Source organism: Mustela putorius, unplaced genomic scaffold (assembly GCF_011764305.1).
Source record: "Mustela putorius furo isolate JIRA1106 unplaced genomic scaffold, ASM1176430v1.1 tig00003834_pilon_pilon_pilon, whole genome shotgun sequence".
NCBI lineage: Eukaryota > Metazoa > Chordata > Mammalia > Carnivora > Mustelidae > Mustela > Mustela putorius.
In genome coordinates, this window is record NW_025421987.1 from 55491775 (window position 1) to 55512195 (window position 20421).

General features: G+C 39.7%; 2 protein-coding genes across 12 annotated transcripts in view; one reads left to right on the forward strand and one right to left on the reverse strand.

Annotated features, from left to right (window-relative positions):
• MED12L (mediator complex subunit 12L) overlaps positions 1 to 20421 on the forward strand; it is a 324346-nt gene that overhangs the window by 123917 nt on the left and 180008 nt on the right. The window lies entirely within an intron of this gene.
• Positions 805 to 20421, reverse strand: part of P2RY14 (purinergic receptor P2Y14) — a 55526-nt gene continuing 35909 nt past the window's right edge. For 3 of the 4 annotated variants that reach the window (XM_004755561.3, XM_004755560.3, XM_004755556.3), the window contains 2 exons: positions 7940 to 8046; positions 805 to 3154 (listed from right to left, as the gene is read on the reverse strand). In XM_004755561.3, coding sequence (XP_004755618.1) covers positions 2109 to 3131 — 1023 coding nt within the window. In that variant the 5' untranslated portion in view covers positions 3132 to 3154; positions 7940 to 8046 and the 3' untranslated portion in view covers positions 805 to 2108. Of the gene's footprint in view, positions 3155 to 7939; positions 8047 to 19286; positions 19473 to 20421 lie in introns of all 4 variants that reach the window. The other variant, XM_004755559.3, reaches the window with a different exon arrangement.

Sequence of the window (20421 nt, forward strand, 5' to 3'; positions counted from 1 at the left end):
CACAGTGGTAAACAAAGACATTATCTGGTGCGCCTCCTTTTCTTTTTTACTTTCATTTTCTCCTATGGCCCAGTGTCTGTGTGTAGGGTTGGCGGGGACGCATGTGAAACACCAGTGTTGATTCATTTGCCCTGGCCAGTGGGAACTGTGAAGAGTAAGAACAGCCAGTTTCTTTTGCAGATGTATTTAGCCAAACATAAATGGCAAGCTTAGTTTTCCCAAGCATGTTTGTCATAGGTTGGTGATTTGTTTCTTTTTGAGAGAGGATATTTGACCCACATTTGGGAGCAGAGAGTTTTTATGAGGATGGAATGTGGACACAGAGTAAATACCTTCCTAGCTCTTCTTTAATGTGAGGTGTATTTTCCGAGTTTTTCTTAAAATCTATTGAGGTCCCAGAGCATATGAAATAGTTATTTTGGAAAGTCTGTGGCAAATAAAAATTCTGACTATTCTAGGTAACTGTCTTCCTTACTTTATGCATAATTAGGGTATTAAAGAAACCACCCATGTCATGACTATGAAGAAAATTGGCATTATTTTTTCCTACCGTCAGTTATAAAAAGTTTTTTTTTTTTTTTTTAAAAGATTTTATTTATGTATTTGAGAGAAAGAGAGAAAGCACAAGTAGGAGGAGGGGCAGGTAGAGAGGGAGAAGCAGACTCCCTACTGAGCAGGGAACTAGATGTGAGACTTGATCCCAGGACCCTGGGATCATGACCTGAGTCAAAGGCAGGGACCTAACCGACTGAGACACTCAGGTGCCGCGTCTACCTTGATTTTTAATAAAGAAAAACCAAACGCTATTGAAAATACTCACTTTATTAGTATATATTACAGCAAGAGGAAAAAAGTATATGCACTTGACTTAAAAAATGTTTGTGAAGAACATTTGGAAGATGGTCTGGATATCTTTTAGCCAGTTAATAGCAGAAAAATAATTTAGTTTTGATAACTTGCAAGCTAGTAACCATATCCCATATCTGCACACTTTAAATTCAAATGCTTTTTCAAAAACAATGTGACATATATAAATTTTCATTTTATGTTTAATTTTCACTCATAATTATAAATCTTAGATTTTCTTTTTTTCAAGTCCAGTTGCTTTCTAAGAAAACTGCTTCTTCTGCCCCTAGATATATGTATGTACACACTATGTATGTATGTGTGTGCCTTTGTCCCAGTCAACGTATTTTTTCCCTATACCATTGAACAGGGGAAGTTACTGGTGCACTTATCAATATCCAGCTTCCTTCAATAGAGTCCACCTAGAAGTATTTTAACACTAGAGTTCCAGGCTCATGTAGTGGCTTAATAAGTCTTCAGATAAAACATATTTAAAATGTACCTTATTTTATTCTCAGAGTGCTACCAGAAAAATTACTTTTTTTTTCCTGCAAAGAAGAGAATTTATATCAACTTTCCTTTGAAGTGCCATGAGATAGATAAATCAGTAGGGGATTTCTTAAATGATTTTCTTGGTCTGCTTGTCTTCAAACCAGAAAACACTTGACTTTTTCACTACAAACAGGTCCCTAGTTCTTTATCAAACTGTGCTTTTAAGTTGATCTTTAGTGACCCTGTTGAAAAGAATCACATAACTTAATCCTTGTATTTAGAGAAGGAAGATGCCCCAGTGAATTGTCTTGATAGCTTCTTATTTTCTTTATGCTATTCTAATTTCTACATTAACTGACCCAGGCTAGTGATTTAAATCTTCTGTTTCAATGGAATAAAATGGAGTAACGCCTTTATTACTTTTTTCTTTGATGTTATAAAAAAGCAGGGAAACGTGTATTTTCTTTTTATTATTATTCTAAATTGGATTGTAATGCCTAGAGATGATACTTATTAGCATGGACATTGTTTTTTTTTTTTTTTAATAGATTTTATTTATTTAGACTGAGAGAGATCACAAGTAGGCAGAGAGGCAGGTGATGTGGGGCTTGATCCCAGGACCCTGTGATCATGACCTGAGCCGATGGCAGAGGCTTTAACCCACTGAGCCATCCAGGTGCCCCAGAGCATGGACATGTTTCTTATTTAGTCTTATGTAACTGAAGATTGCAATATGTGTACATGGATTTTATTTGAAAGGAGGTGGGAATTCACAAAGTGTCTGTGCTTTCATGCGTTATATTTCCTCTTTTGGTTCTGGAAGTTTCTGAGTCATGCTGAGCTTTTAATGGGATGTGCAGTTTCTTACATAATATTTCTCTAAATGGCTGGCATAGAAAGAAATAAATAATAGGATCTAGGCATACGTTTGCAGCTGATAGTAGCAGAGTGAATTCTTTTACATAGAGCAAAATTTCTTTTGACTGGCAGCTGTAATGAGCTTCTGTCTGGCTCTGTGTGTAGGGGATTCTGGCAATGTGGTAAGGTACAAAACAGACAAAAAACACAAACATGATGCTGAATATATTGCGGCTAGATTTCTTCTTGACTGAAATGGAATTCCTTCTGGACTTAAGGTGGGACTTGAAGATTTTCCTCGTGATGGCAGTATAGAAAATGATCAACAGAAAAAACACAATCCAGAAGATGCCCACAAAGATGTAGTTTGATGCTTTGTGCCACTTAAGTCCCATTTCATTTTTAAGTTTCACACATTTCATATGCGTCACCTTCTCGCTAGTAGCATTCTGGTTGGTCAGGATAATGTTGGGGACAGCCAGAAGGAGCATGAGCATCCAGACCACCACTGACAGGAGTTTGCTGTAATTTACTGAATGGATGAAAGAAGTCAAAAGAGGCTTTACAATTTTATAGTATCTGTCGAAGCTGATGAGCCCAAAGAACACGATGCTGACGTACATGTTGACATAGAAGAGCACAGCAGACACCCTGCACACAAACACATTGATCTGCCACGGCCCGAGTCCCGAATCAGCAAGAATCTTGAAGGGGAAGGTCAGGCTCATCAGAAAGTCGGCAACAACAATGTTCTTGAGATAGATGATGAAACTCTTGGAGCTGGCCACGTAGAAGAATATCCATCCAGATACACCATTGAGAAGGGTCCCTGCGACAAAGACCAAAAAGTACAGTACAGGAATGATCTGCTGAGTGATGAGGATATTCCGGGAGCAGGACTCCTCTGGAGGCTGTGTGGTGGTGGAATTGATCATTGTGTAACTTCTGGAGGTGAGGCCTGGGAAGCAATGTCAGGCAGTCACTCAAAGGGCACTTATAGCATCTAATAAATAAATTGTTGAATAATCGAACAAAGACAAGTGGATATACTTGTCACATTCTTGAAATTAAGTGTTTGCTCCATACTAGTTAGACACCCACTCCTCTCTGCCTCCCTCCCTCCCTTCATCTCTTCCGTCCTTTTGAAAAGGGAAGAATAGAGTAGACAGATGACAGGAAAGAGAAATGGGAGAAGCAGGACATTCTGAGAGCTGTAGGTAATGGTATCAACGTTTTCCTAAAATGGTAACAGTTCCTTTTAAGACTCCCAAGTTCTAGAAAGTACTCATTTATTTATTTATTTATTTATTTATTATTTTTAATATATTTTATTTATTTATTAGGGCAAGAGAGAGAGAGCACAAGCAGGAGGGGAAGGCACAGAGGAAGAGGGAGGGAGTCCGATGCAGGACTCCATCCCAGGACCCTGAGGTCGTGATCTGAGCTGAAGGCAGATAGGCAGATGTTTAACTGACTGAGCTACCCAGGTGCCCCAGAAGTACTCATTTGAATATAGTCTCAAAAAGTAACAAAACTAAAAAAAAACATTTTATCCAGAAGTCTGTTTAATATATTAAGTTTAGGGGCTATTGACAGACCTTAACTTTTTAAAAACCTATCTTACATACATTTTGGACATAGGATAGTATCCTATAAACATATACATCTAGGGGCGCCTGGTGGCTCAGTGGGTTACAGCCTCTGCCTTCAGCTTGGATAGTGATCCCAGGGTCCTAGGATCAAGCCCCACATCAGGCTCTCTGCTCAGGGGGGAACCTGCCTTCCCACCTCTCTCTACCTGCCTCTCTGCCTACTTGTGATCTCTGTCTGTCAAATAAATAAATAAAATCTTTAAGAAAATAGATATACATCCAAATGAAGCTGGTATTGTGAGTATGGGATTATGAGTATCTTCCAAAATGGAGTTTTTCTGTGTTATTTTTTCCATTGCAAAACTGATTTGTGTTATTCTTATAAGGTAGAAAAAGAATACAGATGATAAATATACCTTAAAAATTCCAGAAAATTGTGAAATATTCTCGATTTGCTCTAACATGGTAGCCACTAGCCATTTGTGGTTATAGAGCACATAATGTGACCCATCCAGATTGAGATGTGATGTAACTGTAAAATGCCCACTGAACTTCACAGACTTAGTACCCCCTCCAGAAAAGTAAAATATCTCAGTTTTTTACTCTTTTTTACAAGAGTTTATTCATGTAATTTTACTTTTTTTTAAGAATATGGCTACTAGAAAATTTAAAATTGCATATGTAGTTTGCATCATATTTTTATTGGCCAACACTGTCCTCAGTATTAACCCCAAACCTTCTTTTGTTAGGGAATCCTGTATATTCTTCTCTGGTGTCAGACATATTGTTTTAGAGCCCAAGAAAGATTAGAACTTCTTTGTAAGGTTATTTGATTCATCAAAGCAAATGTTCAGCGTCCATCTTTTATGAAATGTCCATATCTTGCTTAAAACCCTCCAGTGTCATTCTTTGGCCTCAGGATAAAGTCCTTAACTCTTTTTTTTTTTAATTTTTTATAAACATATATTTTTATCCCCAGGGGTACAGGTCTGTGAATCACCAGGTTTACACACTTCACAGCACTCACCAAAGCACATACCCTCCCCAATGTCCATAATCCCACAAAGTCCTTAACTCTTGAATGCCAACCTGCCCATGTCCCTTCTTGTTCTGATCTCTGCTTCTTGCATCCTCAGCAATGAGTTCCTGAACCCATCTACCTCTTGTAGGTTCCATGATTTCTCTCACCTTGGACCTTTACGCAAACTTTCATTCATTGGAAACCCTTTTTGCTACCTTCCGGCACATTAACTTCCCTTCATTCTTGAGGTTCAGGTTGGGTGTCATTTCCTTTAGAAAATCTGACTCTCCTACCTTTTATTTTGTTGGGTGTGAGGTCCTTTTGTAAGTGTGCTCCTGGTTCTGTGCTTTTCTCTTTGTCTCAAAGCTCATTTCCCCTTCCACCCCCCCCCCTTTTGTGGTAAACCTTTTCATAGAGAGATCATGTTATTTTTAACCATTGTATTTCTAGCATTATATTTAGGACATTAGATAGTTAAAATATTTGTGTAATAAAAGGACAGGCAATCTGGGAAATTAAGACATGAATCCTTGCTCTTAAGAAATTTATAGGTAGCCAGGGATCGTGGGAAAGAATGATTGTAGAGGATAATGGTTCTTTTGAGATCAGAGAATATATCTTATTTATCTTTGTATTCCTGGTGCCAAGCACAGTGTTTTATAACACAGTGAGTGAGTGACTATGTTAGTAAAACGAGAAAGTTAAGTTTGGAAATGTGAGAAAGTTAAGTTTGGAAATGTGTGTATGAAATTCAATCACATTCCAAATAAAACAATCATATGTGCGAACTTGGTGTGCTCTTTCTTTCTTTCTTCTTTTTTTTTAAGATTTTATTTATTTATTTGACAGAGATCACAAGTAGGCAGAGAGGCAGGCAGAGAGAGGGCGGAAGGGAAGCAGGCTCTCTTTCTGAGCAGGGAGCTGGATGTGGGGCCCGATCCCAGGACCCCGAGATCATGACCTGAGCTGAAGGCAAAGGCTCAACCCACTGAGCGACCCAGGCGCCCCTTGGTGTGCTATTTCTTACACAAGAATACATTGGTTCTGTGTATTCTTCTTCATGCATACCATACGGCAAAAGTGGAAATATTCTTAGCCATTTGATTTTACCATTCCTTGCACTTCCTTTGGAAGGGAATTTCACTTCTTGCACACTTGGCTGTTATCATAGTAGTTTGTAGTCATTTGCTTCTCTGTAGGTTTTCTATAACCTGTTCCAAATTTTAGGTAGTAAGCAAAGGGCTATATTTTCTGTTTTTAAGTGTCTACTATGGCAATGAGTGTATCTACTAAATAATTGGTCTTCTCTCCTGATGGCCTTATGTCATGGGTCCAGAACTGCATTCTCAGAATCCTGAAAGTTTTGAGAATCTGAGCACAGATGCTCTTGTGATGTGCATTGTTGCCTCCTAGCTCCCCTCCTCTCTTTGAGGTTTATGGAGGAGCACAACTGATCCAGGTGAACTTCTTCTAGAGCAGAAGAGCCTTCTGAAATGGAGTGAATACTAAAGGCTTGGTTGGTCTTTTCCCCTCAAACTCCTTCTTGCTGTTTTGAAGCAATCACAGGTAAGAGTCGCTGTTTTAGGTTAGAAAGGTTTGATACATGCTGATTGGGGAAAAGAGCAGGGTATCACTGTTGCTTGTGTTGTTATTTGGTTAGGCACAGCAGAGACAAAGGTACACTCCACATGAGGAATGAGCTGAAAGTAAGCCCAAGACAATTCTGGTAGTAATTTTTAAACTGTTAAATATTTCTTTTCTTGAGCATTGGTGTTTGTGGTAGGGCATTGTGTCCTCTAATTCATGTTTTACTGTACTTGGTCTTAGTGTCTCAGAGTATGGCAGCCTTTTATACAGTGATAAATTGAGAGATGTGTGAAAACAAAGCTATCTTGAGGCATCTACAGGAACTGAGGACAATTATATATTGAAACCAAAAGGCAGGAATATGTGTTGGATGGAAAGCTGGACAAGATCATGACAGAGACCTTTTTGTGTCACTTGGACCTAGTAACATCTGCCCAGTCTCTCCTTATCTTTAATGTAGAGATGACTCAATGTCCTGATGAAGGGTCCTAACTAAAACTTCAAATCATTTCATAAGTGGAGGATATAGTCACATATTGATGCTGGTTTTATACACTGATACAAAAACAAGAACCAAGTGAATCAGAAAGCAAACAAAGATGTCTTCATGTGATCCAACTACCCTTCCTTTTCTGTTCCTGGCTCTTGGTTGGTTCACTCTTTCTAAGCAGCTTGTCCCATCCTGTTAAAGATGAGAGACAGGCAAAGGAAGAAAAAGTGGGAAAGGATCTGGTGAGGCAGTTTGTGGAGGTCCAGTCAGTCCCACCCATGTAGTTACTTTGGAGTTCATCTAGAATTTCTATACTGAAAGCTTTAGGAAAGTAAACAATGCTACCTAAATTCTTGAGACTACAGTGAAGAAAGATTTCTATATGTGGCAGAACTTTTAAAAAAAGGAACACTTAAGAGTATGTCTTTAGCTTCTCCTAGGGGGAGAAGTCCCCCCTGTGGGGGACTTCCTTGTCCCACAAATCCAGGTAAAGGACAATGAAATGGAATGAAATATTTTAGTTTCTTCCGTCACTTGGGTCTTTGGTAACATAATTAAAGAACGTGGCAGAATGAGATTTATGAGACCAAAAGATAGCTATTAAAGTCTCAAAGGAGCCCGTGAATTGCTTTCTTTCAATCTTGCTGCACAGCTAGAACTGTGGCTTAGTGCCACAGATTTATTCTAATTTAAAGTGAGTGCCCTTGTTCCTTAGCATGATATAAGGTCTGAGGATTGTGGTACTTTAAGTATTTCAAAGTGTAGAGAATTACGTATAACCTCTGGGTGCTCTCTTTAGTAGGCAGAATTTAGTCAATACAAGTCATACAAAGCATTGGTAACTCCAGAAATATTCACTTTAATAAAAACATGCTTTGTCAGCCTGAGGCTCATTACTCCTCTTTTGTGTAACTATACACAGTGACCTCTCTCGTTCTTACATAAGGACCATCTTCTTCAACTATTCTTAGTGTCATAATTCTACTTTCTCTGGAGAAGAAATTTCATGAAATTAATAAAGCTCTTGGTAATATAGACAGTCTTTTCAGTTACCTTAATTTTTTTCTTTTTTTGATAGAAGGTTTTGTTTCAGTGAAACAATTTAGTCCAGTGTGGGCTTGTCATCTTGAAGTGGCCGTAGTGTTTCTTCACTAATCATCCTGTATGGTAGGAGAAAAATGAAAAATTAAGTGAATACTGGAATGTTTTTATTACACAAGGATATGTGATAGCAATGTATTTTTAGAATTTGGGTTGTATAATTATGAAATATTACAACATGTACCTTTGTTGTTTTACTGTATTGGTCTTGGTTGTCAATGTTGATGATTATTGATTTTGTATGAACTCTCTCTTTCTAAAGGTTCTATTTATTTGAGCAAGTGAGAGTACGAGCTGTGGGGAGGGGCAGCGGGAGAGGGAAAAGCAGGCTCCCTGCTCAGCAGGGAGCCTGATGTGGGGCTCTATTCCAGGACTCTGGGATCACGACTTGAGCTGAAGGCAGATGCTTAACTGACTGAGCAACCCAGGCGCCCCTGGTATGAGGTCTTGTGGGAACTTTACACTCTTCAGAGTGTTGGATGTGAAGTTGTTCATAGTTACTGGTTTATTTTTTACCCCATGGGATGTGGATGCTCAAATCAGTTCATTAAATTACTGCAGTTGACTGATTATTTTAGTCGAAATTGAGGAAGAGTTTCAGTTTTAGTTTTAGTTGTTTTTTCAAAAACCTTTGCATTGTTGATATTTTGGGCCAGGTAATTATTTGTTGTGGAGGTCTGCCTTCTGCATTGTAGGATGTTTAGCAGCATCCCTGGTTTCTATCTACTAGAAGCCAGTAGCACCTGTCCCCCCGGGTTATGACAAAAATGTTTCTAGGCATTGCCAAGTGTCTTCTAGGAGGCCTGGTGGTCGAGAGCCACCAGTCTAATGAGACTGATGTGTGGACTTTGCAGACAGAACTCCTGAAAGCCATATTGTCTGATAGGAAGAAGATAAGTTTGGCAGAACGGTGGTTGATTTGGTTCAGCCTTGGTCTATGTTGTCACCTTTCTGAGTTCTTTAAACCATTCTAGACTTTAATGTGCAGGCATGTCGTCTGGAGATCATGCTAATGGAAAGACTCAGATTCCAGAGGCCAGGATTTGTGTGTGATGTTGATGCTGCTAGCCTGGTGATCCCTCTTTGAGTAGTAAATTCTTTTTTCAAGCCCTGAACATAGACATTTCATAAATATTTGGTGAGGAGGGTTAAAAATGTGGCTTTCCTTGCTGTAATTGCAACTCGAGATTGGAAATAACCTGCTTTTAGATAACCTGGAAATCAAAGATCTTTCAGAGTTTATCCATTATGGATTTCATTACAATATAGAAGTCTACTTGAGAACAAGTGGTAAAGAACACCTTATATTTACCTAGAATATTCCTATAAAGGTCAGAAATTCTCTTTAGAAACAAAACAAGGAGATTAAGCTCTGTGGAGTTATACTGTATGTGATTCACAACATTACTGACATGACCTGGTCGTAACTCAGGACCAGGCTCACTCCTGGGGAGGGAAGGAGGAGCAAGGGATGGCTTAGGGTAGTTGGGATTTAGCTGTGTCTCTGGTATTTCATGTCTTAAATTCTGAAACAACCATGTTATTATCAGTTAACGCCTAGCAGTTGGGTGCATTGGTGTTACCAGTATCAATTGGTGTACTTTTATTTTCATATATTTAAAATATCTTATAATTAGAAACGAATGTATATGGAGAATGGATTGCTTTCAGATTACTCTTATCAATACCCATTTACTAACCCGTGACGAGCATCATCTTTCTGTCCTTTGTTAGTTCTTACGAAGTAACACTATGATCTGATATCTGATATCATCCCTCCTTACCATCTCAGCATCAAAAATTTGAAAAACCAAGGTGCCACAGATATTTTTGTAGGACATAAATATTTGTTTTCTAGATGATTCTTATGTCAATAGACATAGTTTTAGTTGTGTGTTATCAGGGGCACTTGGGTGGCTCAGTTGGTTAAGCGTCCAACTCTTGATTTCTTCTCCGGTTATGATCTCCATGTCCTAGAATCGAGCCCTGTATTGTGCTCTGTCTCCTTAAGATTATCTTTCTCTCTCTTTCTCTGTCCTCCCCCCACGCCCTTTGCTTGAATGCATGCTCTATCTCTCTCTCTCTAAGGGGGGGAAAAAAAAAGATGTGTGTAATTATATTGTGTACATTTCTAAACTTATTAAAGCTATTTTCTTATTATTGCAGATTTCTCTCCCCTGCCTTTTTTTTTTTTTCTTTCCCCTTTATGGTACCAATATGTCATATCCTAGATGGTCTCCAAAGATGTTAGAATGAGTTGAATAGGAAGGGGATTATTGTATAGTAGCTTACTCAGTCTTATAGTCATATTTTATAATTTTTATGTTATTGATTATTTTATAAGATATATTGTATTTAAAAAGTACTTTCTATTCAGTAGTATTCTAAGTCTGTCAAGAGGCTTCTGGCCTTTCTTATTCTCTGGTCAGTTGGATATCTTAGAAGGTCTTCCACCTTGACTCTTGGTCCTGCTTCTCTCCCCAACGTTGTGACTCCTTGGTGTAAGCAATGTCCTCTGCTTTTAGGTTTTAAGTGTGTTTGGGGGAGGGGTGGAGAATTCATTATAACCATGCTAGTTTATTTTGTAAAGCTACTGTTTTTTCCTCTGTAACTTACTACTGCTTCCCCTTGCTTCTCAGAAACCTATTTTCTCTGCTGGGCTCCAGATTCTTACAGTGGCCATTCTGACAGTCATCTTGTATTTTTGATTCGTATTTCCTTGCTGAGCAGTGATGTTGAGCATTTTTTCATATGTCTGTTAGCCATCTGGATGTCTTGGGAAAAATGTCTATTCAATCCTCTGCCCATTTTTAAATCACATTATTTTGTTTTCGTGTTGAATTGTGTAAGTTTTATATAATACTGGATACTAATCCCTTTTCAGAGATCTCATTTGCAAATATCTTTTCCCATTCAGTAGGTTGCCTTTTCACTTTTCTGATGGGTTCTTCTTCTTCTTTTTTTTAAAGAGATTTTATTTATTTATTTGAGAGAGAGCGAGAGAGAGAGAGAGAGAGAGAGAACAGGAGTGAGATGAAGAGTAGAGGGAGAAGCAGACTCCCTGCTGAACAGGGAGCCTGATGCAGGGCTAAATCCATGGACTTTGGGATCATGACCTGAGCCTAAAGCATACGCTTAACCGGCTGAGCTGCCTAGACCCCCTAATGGTTTCTTTTGCTGCACAAAAGCCTTTTATTTTGGTGTAGTCCCAGTAATTTATTGTTGCTTTAGTTTCCCTTGACTAAGGAGATATATCTAGAAAAATGTTGCTAAGACAGTATATGGGCAAATGTCCAAAAGATTATGGCCTTTCTTTTCTTTTAGGACTTTATTAGTTAGGTGTTTATTTTGAGTTTACTTTTGTGTATGGTATAATAAAGTGGTCTAGTTTCATTTTTCTGTGTGTGGCTGTCCATTTTCCCAGCACCATTTATTGAAGAGCTTGTCTTTTCCCCACTGTATAATCTTTCCCCACTGTATAATCCTCCTCGTCATGGATTAACTGACCATAAAAGTGTGTTTTTTTTTTTTTTCCCCCCCTGGGCTCTCTATTCTGTTCCATTGATCTACGTGTCTCTTTTTGTGCTAGGACCATACCATTTTGATTATTCTAGCTTTGTGTTATATCTTGAAATTTGGGATTGTGCTACCTCCATCTTTTTTCATCTCTCTCAAGATTGCTTTGGCTCTCTACAGAGTAATTTGAGGTTCCATACAAATTTTAGCATTATTTGTTTCACTTCTCTGAAAAATGCTGTTTGTATTTTGATAAGAGTTATATTGAATTGTAGATTTTTAAGGTAATATGGTCATTTAACATTAATTTTCCATTCTTTGAGCATAATATATCCTTCCATTTTTATTATTTTTGATTTCTTTCACTAGTATTTTATAGTTTTCAGAGTACAGGTCTTTGACTTCCTTGGTTAAGTTTATTCCTAGGTAATTTATTCTTTTTGGTGCAATTATAAATGGAACTGTTTTCTTAATTTCCCTTTCTGCTACTTTGTTATTAGTGTATAGAAATACAACAGATTTCTGTATATTTTGTACTCTGAAGCTTTACTGAATAAATGTATTCTAAGTTTTTTGGTGGAGTCTTTAGGGTTTTCTGTAGCAACATGTCATCTGCCATTGGTGACAGTTTTACTTCTTCCTTTTCCATTTGGATGTCTTTTGTTTCTTGTCTGATTGCTCTAACACTTCCAATACTATGTTGAGTAAAAGTGGTGAGAGCAGACATCCTTATCTTGTTCCTGATCTTAGAGGAAGGGGTTTCAGTTTCTCTTCATTGAGTATGTTGTTAGTTGTGGGTTTCTGGAATCTTGACTTTAGGAGTCACTTAGCCAGTTTTTTTGTTGTTTTGTTTTGTTTTTTTTCCCTTTAAGGGCAGGTGCATGTGTGTGTGTGAGTTTGCAAGTGTTTTTCCTCTAGGTTTTGAAGGTCTGCAAGGTGTGGCTACCTTCAGTTTTTCCAGTTAGCCTCCAGGTACCATAGCTTGGAGAAACCTCCATTTTCTTTCTTAGTTTCTGAAAGATGTGTAAAATGAATGTGTTTGTGACTTTTGATTTTGACTGAACTTTCTGTCTTGTGCATTGATGTGCTGGAAGAGGAATAGAATTGGACCATTCATTATGGTGATGAAAACAATGACACTAATTAGTAAGTGGTGGAGACTGCTGCTGCTGGGGGAAACCCAGGTCTGCTGCGGATGGTTTGGATACCACCAAGGACTCCCAGGGGTCCCTGGCCCAAGGAGGGCTTTGCTTGTTGGTTGCCTATAATCATGAGGCCTCGATTAGATCTCACTTGAACCTCCTAATTCCTGGCCACTATGGCCTGTTGACTTCACCTTCAGTTAGAGTCTGATAAACATTTTTCAGTTTAACTTCTAATTGAATAAATGCTGTGGTTATATACTTCAAATAAGGAGCTGTGCTAATTATTTTTCAAATTAGAAATGTCTGCATGCTCTTCTTAGACTGAATTGCAGGTACCTGTGAACATGTTCCACCAATACAGAAGCTCAGCTCTGTCTTGACCACCAGGCCTTCTTTCTGGGCTTCCCTGTTCACAGACTAAAACTCTTGGGAATCATAAATCTGTGTGTTTATGGTACGGATGGAGCCACTCTTCAATTATGTATGATATATTGACAGTGGGTTAGTATGGATAATAAACTGTTAATGCCCAAGTCTAGTTTTTACTATTAATTCCAACCATTGCCCTTAAAATACTTACAACTTGTAGCAAAGTGCAAGACTGGCCCATCTAGGATCTCAAAGCTCTGTCTTCATGCTTAGTGGATTATGGGAGCTGATAGAGGAGGGGAAGGTGTAGCCCAGGCACCAAACTTTTGGGGCCACAAGAATGGTCACCTGTCACTAGCCTCTGTAATGGGACCTGTGTCCTGTTAGATCAGTGAGGATTTTGCATCCACACTCTTTGTCATGGCCTCAGGTTTTTCAACCTTTGCACTGATGACTGTTTTTTTTAAATTCCAGGTCTTTGTGGGTGAGCTGTGTTGTGCTTTTTAAAATTTTTAGCTGCATCCTTGGCCTCTGTCCACTAGGTGCCAGTAGCACCCCGTGATTAATGACAACAAAGAAATGTGTTTTCTTTTTTTTTTCTTTTCTTTTTTTAAAAGATTTTATTTATTTAACAGACAGAGATCACAAGTAGGCAGAGAGGCAGGCAAAGAGAGAGAGAGGAAGAAGCAGACCCCCTGCTGAGCAGAGAGCCTGATGCAGGGCTCTATCCCAGGACCCTGAGACCATGACCTGAGCCAAAAGCAGAGACTTTAACCCACTGAGCCACCCAGGCGCCCCATGTCCACACATTTCTAAGTGTTCCTAAGTTGAGAAGCAATGGAATAGTCCCTTAATGGTAGGTGTATTTGATATCATTTTGACATATGAAAAGAATTTAGTCAGCTCTTTTACTGTTGATAAATCTTGACTGCATATTGAGTAACTCCTCAGTAGTAAGTAATTCAAATCCTTAGGTCTCAGAATGTGAAGTGGGCTTTCTTTACTAAGCCCTAAGAATAAGAATAAGAAGGCAGACAGTGCAATATAGTGGGTAAAAACATGCATATTGGATGCAGTGGACCTTGTTAGAAAGATAGCTTATTTACTTAATAGCTCTGGGTTACTAAGTGCCTCTGTGTTTCAGTTTTTACCTCTCTAAAATGGGGGGGGGGTAGTAGTTGCTGCTTAATAGGGTTTTCCTCTCTGTAAGAATCCAATACCTGGTGCCTGGCGGTGTGTGGCTCAGAGGGAACAGTGTGGGTTCAGATAGTGACTCAGTGGATGATGGAGTAATCAAATGTCTCTGGGACTTTCAGTCTGCCCAGGACGTTCTTTAAGTTGATGTTCTGCACTGCAATGACGGCTACAAGAGGCATGGTAGACCCTTGGCTGAGTGCTCTGAGCTTCCTCGGGTATTTGACCCCAAAGTGCTTGTGTTGATGGAGAAGGTCGAAGGCAGTGCTGCCTATGGTCCTTCTGTTCTAGTCACCAAAAGTGACACTCAGTGATAGGGAGTAAGAAGTGCGAAGCCCAAAGTGTTGCCTGGTCTTCTTTAGCAATGCACACAAACCTGAGTCTTTGATGAAGGTGACATAAAGCTATGATATTCTGGTCTTCACAATTTAGGGAACTAATTCTTCTATGTCTGAAATTAGATTGAGCTAGTTGGATTCCTGATTTTTTTCCAGCCTGTTCTGCAGCATTGTTTTTTAATACGTGGTTCTATTCCCTTGGGCCAGGAAAGGAAATGAATCTCTGACCTCCCGTTTGCCTCACTGAGATGATGTTTGCATTTCTCAGTTAGACATGCACTACTCAGATCTTCCAGTCTTGGAACTAAGGGCACTAATGCATATTACTTTGCTGTGGGGTTGGGAATAGATTTTCATTTCTGGGAAACCCGCACTTTTAACTACTTAGCTAAACATCAGCCACCTGTATGTTTAGCCCAAGCAAAATATTATAAATACCCAGGACTTTAGGTAGGAGTGAGAATGCTGTAAAAAAACGGATTTTCATTCTTGAAAACCTAGCATTCGATGTACTTCCTCCATGTGGGAAGAATGGGTAACCTTTGATTTTTATAAAATATTTGTGACGGTCACTCACCTGAATTAGCCACATCTGTGAATGAATTCATATTCTATTACACATAACATGTGATAACGAAGCAACTATATTCATTTTGAAATTAGTGGAACTTAAATGTGAAAGATGCAGTTTTGTGCAGCTTAGAGATGGTGCTGAGTGTATGTGAAATGAAAGACCTTTCCTTTTTGTGAGCCCTACGTCCACAGGTTGGGATCCATTGTTGAGTGTGTGTGTCCTTTTTAGACCATTCCATTTAGGATTATTTCACTTTTACAATGGAGTTCGATATGAGTCAGTCAAGGACGTTATATAAGAAAATCATCTTCTCTCTTGCCATGCTCCATGGGACCTATTCAGTGGCATTTTAGTGTTGCCTCAGCTGTAATGTCTATGTTAGAGAAATCTGATAATAACCAGGTAAAGAGTGCCCCATTGCAGTTTTTGTTTATGACTTGCTTGGACCTGGACTGGTTTGGTTTTACTCCGTGCCCCCCCTCCCCTTTCTGCTGCCTACTCTTGACTTCCTTCTACTCTTTATACTTTATTACTTTCTGCCTAGAAGCGATTTCCCTGCAAGGTAGAAACCTGTATAAGCCCTTAATAAGACAGGGTAAAAACGCATAGGACTGAAAGTCACAATAACCCCATAGCTATAAATTTGTTCAAGCCTTTTCCATCATTAAATAGCAAAGGTAAAAACCCTCTTAGATGGAGAAATACTGATTGCTAGTATCAGTGAGCTCATCTTGTTTCTAAGTATTACTGCCCACTGAAAGGAACCAGGGCTTCTTGGAGAAGTGATTTTATTTTCTTTATATTACTTCTTGGAGACTGATTTTATTAAGGCACAGGGAAAGTACAAGGTGAGTTGAGGTAAACCATGTGGGCAAAAAACCAAGGAAACGCTCAACCCAATAGGGAAATGTAGAAAAGGAACATGGGACCTGCCTCGGTGGCACTTCTAAATTTGACATTTTGGATATCAGCAAGTGACAATATGAGACTAAAGTACTTTGAAAAATAAGCCAAATTCAGGAGTTGATAGTGATACTAAGAATAAGGAAGTAGTATTAAGAATAGGAGTTGGGGCACCTGGGTGGCACAGTTAATTATCCGACTCTTGGTTTTCAGCTCAGGTTGTGATCTCAGGCTCATGAGATTGAGCCCCACTTCAGGCTCCGCACTCAACAAGGAGTCTGCTTGAATCTCTCTCTGCCTCTCCCTCTGGCTGTTGCCCCCCCCCCCCCCCCCCCCCGCCCTTCTGTCTCTTTTCCTCTAAAATAAAGCAAAGCAGAACAAAAACAAAAAACAAAGAACAAACCAAAAACAAGAATAGGGATTAAAAAAGGGAGGATGCAGACTGGGGGAAGTTCTTCTTTACAGAATAACAGCTAAAAAATGTAGAATGAGTGATAGAATTAGCAAGTCACCATTTTGCAACCTCAGTGTAATAACTGATGAGGCCGCAGTCTTCAGGCAGTGGGAAAAGCCAGTCGGTGAAAGGTTGTAGGAGAACAGGATAGTCCAGTCTGCAAGTATCACTCTCCAGTCATTTAGAATACGAAAGAACAAATGGTACCTTTTCATCAGGGATATCTGGCAGTCACAGAATGATCAGACTTACCCCAAATGGGATAACTTGACATTTTGTGCCTCCAGATGTTATCCAACTAGATGTACACAAAATGCCTTGTCAAAAAGCTAATTATGGATGAATAATTGGGCAGACTCAGAGTGTGGGTCATTCTGTAAAGACTCAAAAAAATCAGTGTCCTGAAAAGTGGATGAATGAGATGGGGTGGGAGGAAGTGATTCTAGATCAAAAGAGGCCAAGAGAAGTAACATAATGTGTGAATGTGACTGGTGACTTGGGGGAGGAGTAGAGGATAGAAGTATAGGAGTTGTTTATAGGAGTTGTTTGGGGACAGTTGTGTAAATCTGAATACAGGCTCTATGTCACACAGTATTATTGAATTAATCTTTCTAGCTATGTTAATAGTATGGTTAAGTTGAGGAATATTCTTTTTTTTCTTTTTTTTAATTTAAAGGTGTTATTTATTTATTTGCCAGAGAGAGAGAAAGCGAGCCGAGCACAAGCATAAGTAGGGGAGTGGCAGGTAGAGGGAGAAGCAGGCTCCCCACTGAGCAAGGAGCCTGAGGTGGGACTCGATTTCAGGACCCAAGGATCATGACCTGAGCTAAAGGCGGATGCTTAACCAACTGAGCTAACCCATAGATTAAGGAGTCCCAAGGACTAAGGGATAAGAATAAGAATATTCTTATTCTTCAGGGATGCGTAGTGAAGTATTTAGGAGAGATGGGCCGTAATTGCCTGCACCACATTTTCAAAACAGATCAGTAGAAGAAAAGAAAAGTACAAGTCCTTGTGTATTGTATTTTTTGGGCTGATACATATTACAGTATATGAGCATACTTATAATGCATGCATATGTGCTCATACATATACATATGTGTGTGTTAGTTTAGAGAGAAGAGACCTGAGCTCAGTGCCTGACATATAGCAGGTACTTAACAGTCTCTTAGACTTCTCTGTTACCCTGCTTACTTGTTCTTCTCAGTCACCTTGGGGAGCTTCTCTGCCTGCCCTTAAATTGGTTTATCTTATTCTGTTCTCTGCCATCTCCCTTTCTCTTTCCAGCCAAAATGATCTTTGTTTAGAACACTGTTTAAAATCATCATCAAGAAAGCAAACTTTGCGTTTTATCAATCATCTATTTCTTGGGTGCTTATTAGCAGACAGCCTTCTTGGCCTTGTGGATCTGTCCTGCCCCCTTAACGCTCAGTGCCTGGTGCTTCTGGAACCTGAGCTGCCTCATCTCCTTCTCCTCCGCGGAGTGCACCTCCATTTTCCGCACTTCTGGGTCCCTCACAGCCCTGGGTACTGAGGAGCCAGGTGGCCTCACCTCCAGAGGGAACGGCTTTTCCCTCAACTGAGTGAGTCACGGCTTGCGTTGAGCTGTCCCTGTGTCTTGTCATCCCTTTCATTCTCCTCACATTTTATAGCGATAACTGCCATTTATCGGGAATTTACCTTGTATGGGACACAGGGAATGCTAATTACTTTTAAGAGTGCTATTTCTTTTTCAAGGACTATTCCATACGTTGAAAAGAGTTTATGTAATATAAGGGAAAACACAGTCCAAAAGAGCACAACACCGAGCCAAGAGCCAGAACCCCACCAGACCTCCTGCATTTCCTCTGCCTGGAACGAACCCCGTCTTGAGTTTTGTGTTCTTCATTTCTGCCCTTTAAAAACAGATGATTTTAATCCATGTAGTCATAGATTCTCTTGTAAAGTTGTTCATGCTATATGTAGTCTTCTGGGACTTTTTACAAATCCCCAGCTCAGTGTTATGTTTCTAAAGTTTAGCACTTTAGAAAGTGAATTGAAAGTAGTTGGAAAAGAGGAATATTTACCTGTAGATAAGCATTTTTAATTCCTAGGTATGTGCCCTAGAAAACTAGAGAAGCATACCAAGGAAAATGAACAAGAATGCTCATAGAAACGGTGATAATAGCAAAAATGTGGGCATTAGCCCGAAGGATTATTGACAGGAGAATGAGTAGAAGAAGAAAAAATTAGTGAAATTTTATGCACCAGTGAAAATGAGCAAACTTCAGCCACGCACTTTTAAATAAATCCTCTTACAGTTCTGATAAGATAAAAAGCAATTCTACTTTATAGTTCAGGAAACTGAAGTCTAGAGAGTTTGAATAAACTGTCCACAGTATTGCAACTAGTATGTTGTAGAACTGCCATTTGAATCCAGGTCAGTGTCGTTCTAAAGCCATAACTGCTAGGGAGTATTGTTGCCTGTCGGAAAGCCTTGTTTTCGTTGGCTAGTGTGTTATTCATGGAGAGCGAGCTTTGTATTTTCACCTGATCTGGCAAATGGAGAAGTTCATAGGAGGAACTGTACAAATTTCTGATGAATGACCCAAAACATCATTATACTGCACAGGAAGAAAGCAGGTGAAGGGAACTTAGTGGCTCGAGCAAGTTCCTGAGGTAGAAACCAGAGCACCAGTGCTGAGAACCCAGCTCCTCTAAGGCCCTCTCTGACTGGGGCATTTACCGTGTCTGGTCTTGCCTTGGTTTCAGGCCTCCCCTTTAGTAGGCAGCTGGGAGACGCCTGGCAGATACAGCGTCAGTGTACCTTGCATTCTAGCTGGTCCTGCTTCCAGGTGTCTCAGCCAGGGTCCACTGCTGCTCTCCTGGTGGAGAACAGAGGCCTCTCCTCGGGTGTGTGTCTCGTACCACTAACGTAAGTCTGTCCAGCCTGCAGCAGTGGGAGTGCTGGCAAGCTTTCTTCCATCTCTTGAATGTCATCGACATGATTAGCCTGTGGAAAAAGTGCAGGTGTGTTTTGTGTGTACAGGGTGGAGGGCACAGGAAAGGCAAAACAGCGGATGTTTGGTGCCTTTGGCAACTAAACCATTGTGCATTATGAATTTAGATTATTGTGCTACTTAGATATTTTGGCCCAGTTGAACAAAAATTAAAAATAAGCAAAAGCTTAACTGCCTAGCTATCCCCTTGAGCTTTTCCTTGTCTGTCACCCAGTGCCCAGCAAAGCTCTGAGCCAGGTATATATTTTTCCCCCTGTCCCAGTAAATCCCAAAAGGATTCTGATCCTTTGTACACTGGTAGGGCCCCTCGGCAAGGGTCTGCTAACATTACCCTCAGAGTTCTGTCAAGCACTGTGTTAGGACTAGCGGGAGTGCCCAGGTGAATTTGCTTTCACACTGTCCCCGAAGTGATGTTGAGACCCAGTTGCATGAGGATCTAAAACTCACTGAGGCAGAGGTGCTCGGAGCCCCGGCCTTGGGCTGTGGTTGTCTGTACTTAGCATTTTAGTGTGTCTGCCTCATGTTAATCTGCGTTAAAACATCACCTCCTCAGAGAGGACTGTTCTGTCCATGACATCTGATGCAGCCAACCCTGTACCCAGCAACTTCCAGCCCCTCACTAGCTTTTATTTTTTTCATAGCTCTCTTCCTTATTTAAAATAATAGTAATTTTTCAATTTATGGTCTCCATTACCCCCTTAAAAGACTTCATTCTCTTCATGAGATCAGAATTTAATTCTCTTATTCATTGCTACATTACTATCTGGCATTACTGTAGAAGCTCAATAGATACTTAGTGAATTTATGAGTGAATATATCTGTACAATTTTGGTCAAACTCAGGAGTTGATTTACTTAACAGTTACATGATGAGTCTGTCTAGAACCTCTAGAGTTTTATAATTTTTGTGCTATAAGGTAAAATATATAGGTATCTTTTAAAA